This window comes from Copadichromis virginalis, linkage group LG17, assembly GCF_057382275.1.
Source record: "Copadichromis virginalis isolate Kocher_CV1m ecotype Utaka linkage group LG17, C_Virginalis_male_GT1.1, whole genome shotgun sequence".
Classification (NCBI taxonomy): Eukaryota; Metazoa; Chordata; class Actinopteri; order Cichliformes; family Cichlidae; genus Copadichromis; species Copadichromis virginalis.
Window position 1 is genome coordinate 40,351,048 of NC_140634.1, and position 14,024 is coordinate 40,365,071.

At 40.9% G+C, this 14,024-nt stretch overlaps 1 protein-coding gene across 1 annotated transcript in view; it reads left to right on the top strand.

Annotated features, from left to right (window-relative positions):
- The window catches only part of tmem178bb (transmembrane protein 178Bb), a 72,279-nt gene extending 58,418 nt beyond the window's left edge, over positions 1-13,861 (top strand). Inside the window, exons 4-5 of the mRNA XM_085436115.1 lie at positions 7,065-7,202; positions 8,745-13,861. Of these exons, the coding sequence (XP_085292241.1) occupies positions 7,065-7,202; positions 8,745-8,995 (389 nt within the window). The 3' untranslated portion in view covers positions 8,996-13,861. The remainder of the gene's footprint in view (positions 1-7,064; positions 7,203-8,744) is intronic.
- The last annotated feature ends 163 nt before the right edge of the window (positions 13,862-14,024 follow it).

Below are 14,024 nucleotides of genomic sequence, written 5' to 3' on the forward strand. Positions count from 1 at the left end.
TCAGTGTGTAGTTAGTGTGTAGTTAGTGTGTAGTGAGTGTGTAGTGAGTGTGTAGTTAGTGTGTAGTTAGTGTGTAGTCAGTGTGTAGTTAGTGTGTAGTGAGTGTGTAGTTAGTGTGTAGTCAGTGTGTAGTTACTGTGTAGTTACTGTGTAGTTAGTGTGTAGTTAGTGTGTAGTCAGTGTGTAGTTAGTGTGTAGTCAGTGTGTAGTTAGTGTGTAGTTACTGTGTAGTTAGTGTGTAGTTAGTGTGTAGTGAGTGTGTAGTTAGTGTGTAGTTAGTGTGTAGTGAGTGTGTAGTTAGTGTGTAGTCAGTGTGTAGTGAGTGTGTAGTTAGTGTGTAGTTAGTGTGTAGTCAGTGTGTAGTTAGTGTGTAGTGAGTGTGTAGTTAGTGTGTAGTCAGTGTGTAGTGAGTGTGTAGTTAGTGTGTAGTTAGTGTGTAGTTAGTGTGTAGTCAGTGTGTAGTCAGTGTGTAGTCAGTGTGTAGTCAGTGTGTAGTTAGTGTGTAGTCAGTGTGTAGTTAGTGTGTAGTTAGTGTGTAGTTATTGTGTAGTTAGTGTGTAGTCAGTGTGTAGTTAGTGTGTAGTCAGTGTGTAGTCAGTGTGTAGTTAGTGTGTAGTCAGTGTGTAGTCAGTGTGTAGTTATTGTGTAGTTAGTGTGTAGTCAGTGTGTAGTCAGTGTGTAGTTAGTGTGTAGTTAGTGTGTAGTCAGTGTGTAGTTAGTGTGTAGTCAGTGTGTAGTCAGTGTGTAGTCAGTGTGTAGTCAGTGTGTAGTTAGTGTGTAGTCAGTGTGTAGTTAGTGTGTAGTCAGTGTGTAGTCAGTGTGTAGTTAGTGTGTAGTCAGTGTGTAGTCAGTGTGTAGTTATTGTGTAGTTAGTGTGTAGTCAGTGTGTAGTCAGTGTGTAGTTAGTGTGTAGTTAGTGTGTAGTCAGTGTGTAGTTAGTGTGTAGTTAGTGTGTAGTTAGTGTGTAGTCAGTGTGTAGTCAGTGTGTAGTTATTGTGTAGTTAGTGTGTAGTCAGTGTGTAGTTAGTGTGTAGTTAGTGTGTAGTCAGTGTGTAGTTATTGTGTAGTTAGTGTGTAGTCAGTGTGTAGTTAGTGTGTAGTTAGTGTGTAGTTAGTGTGTAGTCAGTGTGTAGTCAGTGTGTAGTTATTGTGTAGTTATTGTGTAGTTAGTGTGTAGTTAGTGTGTAGTTATTGTGTAGTTAGTGTGTAGTCAGTGTGTAGTTAGTGTGTAGTCAGTGTGTAGTTAGTGTGTAGTTAGTGTGTAGTTATTGTGTAGTTAGTGTGTAGTTAGTGTGTAGTTAGTGTGTAGTCAGTGTGTAGTTAGTGTGTAGTTAGTGTGTAGTCAGTGTGTAGTTAGTGTGTAGTCAGTGTGTAGTTAGTGTGTAGTTAGTGTGTAGTCAGTGTGTAGTCAGTGTGTAGTTAGTGTGTAGTTATTGTGTAGTTAGTGTGTAGTTAGTGTGTAGTTAGTGTGTAGTCAGTGTGTAGTCAGTGTGTAGTTAGTGTGTAGTTAGTGTGTAGTCAGTGTGTAGTCAGTGTGTAGTTAGTGTGTAGTTAGTGTGTAGTCAGTGTGTAGTTAGTGTGTAGTTAGTGTGTAGTCAGTGTGTAGTTAGTGTGTAGTCAGTGTGTAGTTAGTGTGTAGTTAGTGTGTAGTCAGTGTGTAGTCAGTGTGTAGTTAGTGTGTAGTTAGTGTGTAGTCAGTGTGTAGTTAGTGTGTAGTTAGTGTGTAGTCAGTGTGTAGTTAGTGTGTAGTCAGTGTGTAGTCAGTGTGTAGTTAGTGTGTAGTCAGTGTGTAGTTAGTGTGTAGTCAGTGTGTAGTTAGTGTGTAGTTAGTGTGTAGTTAGTGTGTAGTCAGTGTGTAGTCAGTGTGTAGTTATTGTGTAGTTAGTGTGTAGTCAGTGTGTAGTTAGTGTGTAGTTAGTGTGTAGTCAGTGTGTAGTTATTGTGTAGTTAGTGTGTAGTCCGTGTGTAGTTAGTGTGTAGTTAGTGTGTAGTCAGTGTGTAGTCAGTGTGTAGTTAGTGTGTAGTTAGTGTGTAGTCAGTGTGTAGTTAGTGTGTAGTTAGTGTGTAGTCAGTGTGTAGTTAGTGTGTAGTCAGTGTGTAGTCAGTGTGTAGTTAGTGTGTAGTCAGTGTGTAGTCAGTGTGTAGTCAGTGTGTAGTTAGTGTGTAGTCAGTGTGTAGTCAGTGTGTAGTTAGTGTGTAGTTAGTGTGTAGTCAGTGTGTAGTTAGTGTGTAGTTAGTGTGTAGTCAGTGTGTAGTCAGTGTGTAGTTATTGTGTAGTTAGTGTGTAGTCAGTGTGTAGTCAGTGTGTAGTTAGTGTGTAGTTAGTGTGTAGTTAGTGTGTAGTTAGTGTGTAGTCAGTGTGTAGTCAGTGTGTAGTTATTGTGTAGTTAGTGTGTAGTCAGTGTGTAGTTAGTGTGTAGTTAGTGTGTAGTCAGTGTGTAGTTATTGTGTAGTTAGTGTGTAGTCAGTGTGTAGTTAGTGTGTAGTTAGTGTGTAGTCAGTGTGTAGTCAGTGTGTAGTTATTGTGTAGTTATTGTGTAGTTAGTGTGTAGTTAGTGTGTAGTTATTGTGTAGTTAGTGTGTAGTCAGTGTGTAGTTAGTGTGTAGTCAGTGTGTAGTTAGTGTGTAGTTAGTGTGTAGTTAGTGTGTAGTCAGTGTGTAGTTAGTGTGTAGTTAGTGTGTAGTCAGTGTGTAGTTAGTGTGTAGTCAGTGTGTAGTTAGTGTGTAGTTAGTGTGTAGTCAGTGTGTAGTCAGTGTGTAGTTAGTGTGTAGTTATTGTGTAGTTAGTGTGTAGTCAGTGTGTAGTCAGTGTGTAGTTAGTGTGTAGTTAGTGTGTAGTCAGTGTGTAGTCAGTGTGTAGTTAGTGTGTAGTTAGTGTGTAGTCAGTGTGTAGTTAGTGTGTAGTTAGTGTGTAGTCAGTGTGTAGTTAGTGTGTAGTCAGTGTGTAGTCAGTGTGTAGTTAGTGTGTAGTCAGTGTGTAGTCAGTGTGTAGTTAGTGTGTAGTCAGTGTGTAGTTAGTGTGTAGTTAGTGTGTAGTCAGTGTGTAGTTAGTGTGTAGTCAGTGTGTAGTCAGTGTGTAGTTAGTGTGTAGTTAGTGTGTAGTTAGTGTGTAGTCAGTGTGTAGTTAGTGTGTAGTTAGTGTGTAGTTAGTGTGTAGTCAGTGTGTAGTCAGTGTGTAGTTATTGTGTAGTTAGTGTGTAGTCAGTGTGTAGTTAGTGTGTAGTTAGTGTGTAGTCAGTGTGTAGTTATTGTGTAGTTAGTGTGTAGTCAGTGTGTAGTTAGTGTGTAGTTAGTGTGTAGTTAGTGTGTAGTCAGTGTGTAGTCAGTGTGTAGTTATTGTGTAGTTATTGTGTAGTTAGTGTGTAGTTAGTGTGTAGTTATTGTGTAGTTAGTGTGTAGTCAGTGTGTAGTTAGTGTGTAGTCAGTGTGTAGTTAGTGTGTAGTTAGTGTGTAGTTATTGTGTAGTTAGTGTGTAGTTAGTGTGTAGTCAGTGTGTAGTTAGTGTGTAGTGAGTGTGTAGTTAGTGTGTAGTTAGTGTGTAGTGAGTGTGTAGTTAGTGTGTAGTTAGTGTGTAGTCAGTGTGTAGTTAGTGTGTAGTGAGTGTGTAGTGAGTGTGTAGTTAGTGTGTAGTCAGTGTGTAGTGTAGTCAGTAGTGTTGTTGTGTGTCAGGACAATGAGGCGACTGCTGAGTGTTACAGGTGTTACAGCAGTGACACATCTGCTGCTGTCAGGCCTGCAGGTATCAGGCTGTTGTTCTCCTTCATCTCATAGTGGACAGAAATTATTTTTTGTGACACAAATAATTTGTGTGGCATCAGATTTGATGCAGAACAGCTGATTGTTCTGTAAATAGTTTGAAATGTTTGTTTAAAAAACGCCTTGGCTGCATTTTTAGGTAAACAGCTGCAAAAAACTGTTGTTTGCAAAACTCAGTTACTTTTTTGAAGAAGTAACTATATAATTAATTGCCCAACATTGGTCATTAAATACTGTATTTGCAGACAGAGTTACAGACTCTCTCCCAGACCACAGACTCACAATACAGTCAGAGCTTTATTTTTATATTTTTATTTTTATTAAAAAAAAGAAAGTTGTGTTTTCAAAATTGTTGTCAAAGTTATTTTTCCTTCCAACAGTGTTAACATGCTACAGGTCATGAACAAGATTTTTTTACATTCTCATTGTAAGTGGGCTAAAGCAGTTAATTAAAAGTAGTCTAACATAAATGCTGTAATTTGATTATTTTAATAAACCATGTAACTTGCATGGATTGGATGCTGGCGTGACCACAGTGCACACGTCTGCTGTTGCTCACAGTGGTCCAAGTGTCCGCTCAGGGAGTTTGTGTGTTCAGACACATGAAACATTAGAGGGAACTTTGCTACTGTCATCTTTCACATCAACTGTTGAACGAGGTCGTGGATGCAAGTAGTGAAAGAGATACAGCAGGTTCAGTGTGGATGGCGAGGTGCCTAAAACACCTCACCCAGAGCCTTCTGTTATGGCCTTATGCATCTCTATAAACCTTAACCATGACCAAATGTTGTCGAACTCTTGAGTGACACGTTATGAATACAGAGTTGAATCTTTAAAAACTCCACTCTGTCTAGGTAGAGCGCTAATTTCATTAACAAATCAATATTTCGGTTGTTCCCAGAAACAGGATCATGTAAAGTGCATTAAAATGCATCCATTTTTTTTACCACGTTCACAGAGTGACAGAAGCACTGGATATGAAAACACTCTCACACTTGGCTGCCTGTGAAACGTTCAAATGTGTTTTAAAGGGCATAGAAACACACGCCTGTGTTCAACTTGTGTTTTATTTTCCAGGCATGAAACTGACCTAACAGTTCAGCCCACACAGAAGCAGCATGTTGAAGCACTTTGCTTTGGTGTCCATATCATGTCCAGACAACCAGCATTTTTATTGCCTTCTGTGTCCAGCTGGACTTCTTAGACATGGTCAACCATCACTTTGACAAAGGTCCATTCAAAAAGAAAGACTCATCATTAGCACCTCTGGTGTGTAGCGATGTACACCAGGCGATTAAGCCTGATTGCTGTGATCTTCACCCAAGCACCAGAGTATTCAGTGCCACCTTTTCATAAGCAGAATTTCTAAATGGTTTGAAGCTGTAAATAATATCTTTAGTTTTGCTCAATGCACCATTACAGTGAACTGAGGTCTTTGTTTTAGTTTTCATGTGTAACAGGATGACTTAATCTACTAAAATTAGGAATCTGTGTGTATGTTAACTTCTTAAACAAGCTCTGATGACCACACGCGACTTCCAAATGAGTAACGCTGTCTTCCACGCTCAACATCTAGAGCTTTACTATCAAACTGTCTTTGAGCTCTACCTTTAAGTGCTCTCTGCCTCCCCCTCACTTCCTCTCCTGCCTTTGACTCATTCAAATGGCTTTCTGGCTCCAGTCTGGAGAGTCGCTCACTTAGCAACTTGGCAATGGACCTGAAAAGATTAAGAAAATCTTGTGTCAAAAACTGCTGAGTCAGACAAGTCTGGTTTTATCAGCAGTGCCAGAAGTGTGGCCTATCAAAGGGACACACAGCAGCCAATAAGACAGTTCTGCCGTAATAATGCTGCGCAGCCATTGTCTGTCAGCGCCTCTGTGCAATCTGCTTAGTTTCATGGCCTTTCACACACAGACTCGTGTTGTACATTGGAAGACAAAAATGCCGTCCTGCTTGGCAGAAGAGAGAAATGACATCCAGGCACCAAACTGGATCATGTCCCTTTTTTCCAGCAGGTTTCTTTCTCTGCTTTCAACCATCAGTAATTTAAAATATGAATTCATTTAGCAAAGATGCTCATTTTACTCCCTTTATCCTTTGATCGTAGTTGACACTGATGTGCAGGCCTCATCACCCTGGTCATGGGACACAGGTTTTGCTACCCATTGAAGCTGGCAAAAGAGCTTAGAAATGCTGGATGAGAGGATGCTGTTACTCCTCCATCTTCAGCTGCAGCTGATAGTCCTTGTTTTGTTCTGCGGCCTCAGTTATCTTAATTACATATCTGTTATTAACCTCTGTCTCTCTTCCACAGCATGTCTTTATCCTGTCCTCCTTCTCTCACCCCAACCAATCACAGCAGATGGCCCCGCCCCTCCCTGAGCCTGGTTCTGCCGGAGGTTTCTTCCTGTTAAAAGGGAGTTTTTCCTTCCCGCTGTCGCCAAAGTGCTGCACATAGGGGTCATATGATTGTTGGGTTTTTCTCTGTATTATTGTAGGGCCTACCTTACAGTATAAAGCACATTGAGGCGACTGTTGTTGTGATTTGGTGCTGTAGAAATAGAATAGAATAGAATTGAATCTAGTTCCAGATCAGGTTGCCCTGTTGCTACCTCCAGAGGGTACTCTGTGTCATCCTGTCTCTCTGTTTTGGTTTGTAGCTGGTCATTTGCAGCAGAGCTTCTCTCCATGCTTTTAAGAGTGATATATCTGTTTGGCTCCACCCCGTCCGCCCACCCCACTCGCCGTGTGACCACGTGGGTCCTCGTCACTTGGCGAGTAACTTTGAGCTGGATAAAGAAAGCAGTACAAGCCCTTTACCTCCTGATGAAAACTGCCTGAGTCGAGCTCCTCGGCTGTACAGCTGACGTTGCTGTGCCCGAGGCAGATTCTCTGGTGATAACATCCCGAACACGTGTAGCTTTCCTCTCAGGTCCAGAACGTACTGGATTTCACTCTTTACAACAGATCCATGCTTTTGGAATATATGCAGGGTGTGGTCTTTGAAATGTTACTGACATGTTTCAATAATCTTCACAGTATTTTGTTGCCTCTTTTCTAACTTTTCCCGAAGATGTTGCTAGTGTGTAAGTTAAATGAAGCGCATGTCTATTTAAAATAATACTTTAAAAAAAACAAAGTGTTTATTTGCAACAACAATAAAACAAGGTCATGAACTATTCACGTGTTGTTTCTGTCATGACTAATATATTCTGATTTCTCGTCACTCAAACAGAATAAATAAGCTGCAGCATTTATTCTGATGATGACCATAACACTCAATTTCTCACTTAATGTCTTTCCTCAGACTTGCGGCGAATGACAGCTGGTTTCATGGGCATGGCTGTGGCCATCATCCTGTTCGGCTGGGTCATTGGTTTGCTGGGCTGCTGCTGGGACCGAGGCCTCATGCAATATGTGGCCGGCCTCCTCTTCCTAATGGGAGGTGAGTCTCACACACACACACACACACACACACACACACACACACACACACACACACACACACACACACACACACACACACACACATGCCTGACGGGGGCAGCAAAGGCACCTGGACCTCTGACTCAAGGACCTATGCAGTTTTCTCTGCCTTTATGTTTGTTGAAATATTTTTATCATCATTCAAATGATTCAAAGTCTATATTTTCTTACACAAAATGAACCATGGCTACAAACCCTGGTGTTTTTCCCTCACTCCCACTTTGCTCTCCAGTGGGTTTGATGCATTTTAGAACTGCAGTCTTCTCCACTGACTTGCTGCTGACACTAACTTGGCCCTGTTGCTCTTAAACACCTCTGGTGGGTTCTTATAATCATGCACAACAGTCTCTCCAAGCACTCAGAGGACGGGACAATCCAGGGAAGGTCTGTACACAAGAGGAAGAACGGTGACATTAGTTGCAAGGAAAACACACCAGACTAAAGAACCGGAGTTTTATTAACAGCGTCGCTCAATGATCCAGCAAAGACTGAACCTCAGCCACCATCTAAGTAGTGCCTCTTGACGAAATCATTGGGAAAAGGTAACTGATTCATCAACATCGACACAGACACACAAGCACAGAGAGAGGACAGGGAGACACAAAGAGAAAGCAAAGCCTTCGACCAGATTCCAAAAGGCTGATTCTGCTCATCTGGACATTTTCAGTGGGAGAAACGTTTCATCATCATCAGCTGACTGCAGGTTTCAACCTTATAAACAGGACATTTGCACAATGACTGAAACCAGCACCACTGAAGGAACAGTGAGCTGGGAGGTCGGCTCATTGATCAACAGCAATGTGCACAGTATATGGTCTTGTACATGTGTCTGACGGAGGATCTGTGAAGATGGGGAAATAACTGTTCGTTCGCCTGCTGAATCTGTCATTTTACTCAGTTTCTGATCTTTTCATTCAACTGTGTGAGAGAGAATTTCAGAAAGAAAACATGACATAGAAGAACTATTTGAAAAACTGAAGCGATGAAAAGTGAAGGATGGAAAATGTTCATAACCAAGTGCTTCAACAGTTTAATGATCCGTGGCCTTATCCCAAATCGTCATTGTCGTGTTTGCATCATCCAGGGCTGCACTAGGCTGTGACTAACATGCAGGCACTCATTTAGGGAGTGTGTGATGTGCTTTAGCTTTGGATTTGAAACTTTGCTCAGTCATGCTCATTTTATTGTGGGAAGTCAAAATCATAATTGTATTTGCTGTTCTACCACAGCCCACTGTGACATTTTCACTGTGAATTCTCACAAATACTTCATGGATACTTCATAATAATAACACTTAATGCATTAGGTGAAGCATTTCCAGTGAACACAACGCAGGGAAAAAGTTACAGTGTGTTTGGGATCTATTCAAAGATAATCGGCATTAAAAGTATTAAAGCAGCTGCAACTGTATTTTAAATTTTGCATGATGTGACCTGTTCAGTTCCTGCTGCCGGTGCTCACCACGGATATCACATCTTTCAACATCTTGTTGTTTTTGCAGGAACCTTCTGTATCATCTCCCTCTGTACCTGCGTCGCTGGCATCAACTTCGAGCTTTCCCGTTACCCGCGGTACCTGTACAGCTTGCCCGATGATATCGGCCACGGCTACGGCTGGTCCATGTTCTGCGCCTGGGGAGGCCTCGGCCTCACACTTATCTCTGGCTTCTTCTGCACTCTCGCGCCCTCTGTTCAACCAATACCGAGGTCTACCTGTCCCAAATCTCGACAGGAGAACGGCACCGTGTGCTAAAGCTGGCTGCGTGCGCCAGGCCAGCTGAACCCACAGACAGACAGACAAAACAAACAAGCTATTCCATGTTTCCATGTGTCAGCTCATATCCACTCTATCCTGGTTACAGATTTTGTGTGTGTGTTTGTTTAAAATGGGTGTCTTGATATCTTGAAAATACAAGAAAAAAACCTGAAGAACTGAAGAAATATCAAAAATTAAAAGTTGTGTTTATTTTTATTTTGTGGAGTAGATGCAGAAATGGATCGTGACCAGGAAAGACGTGAAAGAAATGATATGGAGACCACGAAAGACTAAATTGTAACGAGTGAGTGCTTTACTGGTCTACTGTGATTGTGGAGACGCTAATGGATTAACAGATTGTTCAGAAGATCAAGTAAAGATCTGGTGGAACCTTCTTATGATCTTTTAAAGCTTTTTGTGGAATATTTCACAAGCCAGTGGATCAAACATGAAACCATGTGACTAGCGGGAGTGGGATCACATGAATTCTCCAACTTCTGGGGTCCTTCCAGTTACTAGTAACAGGCAAGATCCAGAAGAGAAGATCCAGGACTTCCACTGATGTACATTATTGTACAGAATATTCAAGAGAAATGACAACCAGGCATTGGACTATTTCCATCTTTGTGTCGGTGCAGCACATTCCAGCGAATGATCCTAATCTAACGTTTCATACATGCATTCCTCTTTTACTGAAACTGTTTTGCTTTTTACTGAACCTTCATGTTGTGAATGAACTGTTGACTCGCTCAATGCAAATGTGTTTAATTTTTTCATTCTAGTCATAAGGCTAAATGTGTGTGTGTGTGTGTGTGTGTGTGTGTGTGTGTGTGTGTGTGTGTGTGTGTGTGTGTGTTTACGTGCAGACATGTTGAGACGAGTTATTTTCAAGTCTTTACAAAAGAGTGATCAACTTGACAAAGCAGCGCCTCAGCCTGAGTATGTAGGGAAACAGAAGCTTTGATCAGCAGTGAGATGAAACAGGAAGCTGCAGTATCCCGTTTAACCAAACTGACATCTGCCCCGTCTTTTCTGGAGAGCCCCAGTTGACCCGGCAGATAAAGAAGTCGCTTTAAAAGGGAACAGCACGTTTAGCTCTGCTGAACATCTAGGGAACGTTTAAGTAATTACATCTAATGAGAACACTTCTTGTCCCCGGGGATCAGCAGGTTATCTGCAGGGCCTTCTCGAAACAGTATCTAAGCATAAGGTTTGAAAGGTCTCATCTTAGAAGAAGGAAGAAAGATCTCAGCCACGAACCATGAATCACAAACACATGGGCTTGAATTTACTCACATCATCAATTCACCAACACTGAATCCAGCAGGCAGTTGTTGCCAACATCCAGTTTGTGAAAGCGGAGACTCTAAATACCACAGTCCTGTACCAGGGACAGACAGTTCAATTCAATATAGTTCAAATCACAACAGTCACATCAAAGTGCTTTACATTGTAAGGTAGACCCTACAATAATACATACAGAGAAAACCCAACAATCATATGACCCCCTATGAGCAGCACTTTGGCGACAGTGGGAAGGAAAAACTCCCTTTTAACAGGAAGAAACCTCCAGCAGAACCAGGCTCAGGGAGGGGTGGGGCCAGCTGCTGCAATTGGTTAGTTAAGGGAGGATTCAGTCAGAGGATCCAGCCCTCACTGTAAGTCTAAAGTAGAGCGGGTGTGTTATATTGGGGTGATACAGAACTATGACGTGTTGAAGATGAGACGGGACCACTGAGAGCCAAGACTTAAAGCAAACACTGTACTGGGATCTGTTCAGAATAATTTAGGTTAATTACAACTTGGATCATGTTTTTCTAGCTTTGGACATCAATTGGTCATTACTGATACTGTGTTGTTTTTGTTCTTGTTCATAGTTTTGTCTATGTGTTGCTTAAGAAACATGATGGAGTTCTCTGACACCAGGTTACTGTGTGGATTAGCAGCTACTGTCAGAAACTGCTTAGTTTGAATTAACATCATTATCGAACTGCCTTTTTCTTTCAGCACTGATGGTCAGCTGGTCAAACATGTCTTATAACACTTATACTCACATACAAGTAAACTGACATTTCCAAAGAAACATCTTTTTATCTCAAGACAAAATGCTCTTTATGAGAAAAAATGAAAAATGTGAGAAAATATGAAATACATTATTTTATGGACAAACACTGCGCCACAGTAAGTCACAGACTGCCACAATCATGAACTCAGATCTATCAACTCCAAACCTGTTCACCTGGTCTGTGGTCACAGACATTTGTAAAAGAGTGGGTCATCCTAAAGATTTTGAGCACCGTGCTCACAGAATTTGAGCGTGGTGCTTTCATACTAAACCACCCTAAGTCTGTTTTTGTTTCTTCCATCTTAGACATTCGACAGTCAGCTATAAGTGGTATTATTGCAAAGTGGAACCTCTTAGGAACTAAAGTGACTCAACCATGAGAAAGCAGATCATATAAAGTGGCAAAGCAGAGTTACTGAGTGCTGATGCTCGTAGTTAAGTCACCACCAGTCTGCTGATCTAACAACGTCCTGTGGAATCATCAGGACAAAAACTATGCATCAGAGCTTCATGGTATTCGTGGCCCAATACTTTTGTGCACATAGTGTATCTCAGATCCACATCGTATGGGAACCAAGTGGCAAAGGCAATCCATCACAGTCAGTAGAGGAGCAAAAATAGATGAGACTGTCTGTGACAAAATCTAAAATGAAAATATTAGAATTGAGAAAGTCGTTTACTTGTATGGGAATATTTCTCTAGAAGGCAGGAGCTCTGTTATTTAAAATGTTCTTTGTCTGTTTTCATAGCAGTGACAGCAGATGTGTATCATCCTCAGAAAGAAGCTTGTTGTTTCTTTTTAGACTTTCTTCATTAATTTTATTTTATTATTGATTTTTTGTCCTGTAACAAATGAATTCAGCATCATGAATGGTTTTCAGGAGTGTAAATAAAACATGAGGATGTAGTGTCTGATATTCCCAAGTCCCAGTTTTATAAGATTATCATGTTTGGCACCCGTGCTGGCAGCGTTCCTTTAATCCTGCTCATGAGCTGGGACACATTTTGAGTTCCAAAGTTACCTGAAAGACGTTTTTTTAGTGTTTCCGGAAATTTGGGACCTTTATGATAAAAATAACAACAATTCCAACAATACGTACAATCCCACATAAGTCATGTACAGTAAGTAAGTATATTAGTTAAAAACATACCCAGTAGAAAACATGGGTGTAGCTTATGTGTCAGAAAAATAAAGCTAAGTTCATGAAAACCTGCATTCATCTGCCACCAGATGGCAACAGCTGTGGTTGCAAACAGACTTGCAGTCCTATAGAAGTTTATGGGAAAGGCTTTCTGACGTGACCCCTGTAAATACTGTCCTGCTGAGTTTATTGGCTCAGTCACTCATTTTGGGTCATATTGACTAAAAAGGTCTCTTTTGTAAATCTTGGTTATACCACCCCATATGGAAAAGATATATATAAATCTTATAAAGTTTGTATCTGTCTTGTGTGAAAAGCATATAAGAGTGAAAACAGATATAAGATCCCTTGAAAAATTATATAATGAAACTTGTATGTTTTGGATACTAAAACAATGTATGAAAGTAATGAGAAAGTGGCCACTTTCATGAGTAATCACATATAAGTTTTTACTATTTCTTTTCCATATGGGACGGCTCCAAATGGAGGATTATCTGTGACAGGAACTCACACGTGTGGAGGGATCTCACAACCAGATTATAGGTGGCAGACAGTTGGTGTCATAAGCCACTCCCTCTCGTCACGGATGGCTGTTCACAGTGGATGCATAGATGGCTTCTTTCACTCGTTGCTTTTCTTTCCCCCTCAGATTACAACGACCTGGATGTCCGAGAACCTTCACAGACACAAACAGAATTAACCTTTGATAGCAGAAAACCTTTGGTATGCTTGTTGCTTCATCATATCAAAGCTGCCTCACATAATATCCTTATCAAAGGTGGGTCACAGCTGATTAGGCTAAAAGGGAATCATTTCAGACACAGCATAGCAGATGAAACTGTGTGGCTGTAAATTCAACAATGTTCCAGATACAAATATTTTGTCTCCACATTGAATTCACACGTAAAGTGTCAGGCGCCGTCTGAGCTGTGCGTGTGAGATGAACCTCGCCATCAAGCTGGATCAATGAGGCCTTAAAGTGCAATATCAGTGAAGGCTGCTATAGCCAATGACTCTCCAGTGTCTTTGGCTCCAATGGACCAATGTTTTAACAAATACAAAGGAAAGTAAACTTCTGTCGGGAAATGAAGCCGTTATGAATTAGGATTACTCTGAACCCTAATCCTAACTGTAAGTCTCATCATTGCTGGTTTAAAACAACCTTATGTAACTCAGATTTGAAACATCATAAACAAATATGTGTACAATGGTTCAAATAAGCTTCTTGCTCCAATAAACTGAGATGTTAATGATGAAGGTTCCAAACTCAAGCTTCTGACTGATCGTATCAAATCAATGGGTGATGTCACGATGGCTATTTTCACTTAATCTGTATGAATTATGACCGTCTGATTTTTTGGTTTTCTCTGTGTGTGTACGGATGGGCGGTTTGAGAATATATACAACATATGATATTATAAATCCACTGCAGTGTGGAGACAGTTTCATGCTCCGTCCATGTCGGTTTCCTCATGATGTCCGACACACGGCAAAAGCAAAAGTAAGACATGTTTAGGCAGACGTCGTCATCACATATAAACTGTTTTATTAAATAATTCAGTGTCAGTCAACATTAAAAAGACAGTCGTCCAAAGAGGATGGGCCAACAAATGAAATTATGATCAAATACTGCAAATAAAGTAGTTTTTCTGTTGATTCTGTTCATCTGGATGTTTTCAGTGGGAGAAACGTTTCGTCGCTCATCCAGGTGACGTCTTCAGTCTCAGCTGACTGCAGGTTTCCCCGATCTTAGATTTTTATAATCCAAATTAATGTTCTATGCATTTTTAATGCAGCTAACACGAGCCACAGTTTTCAG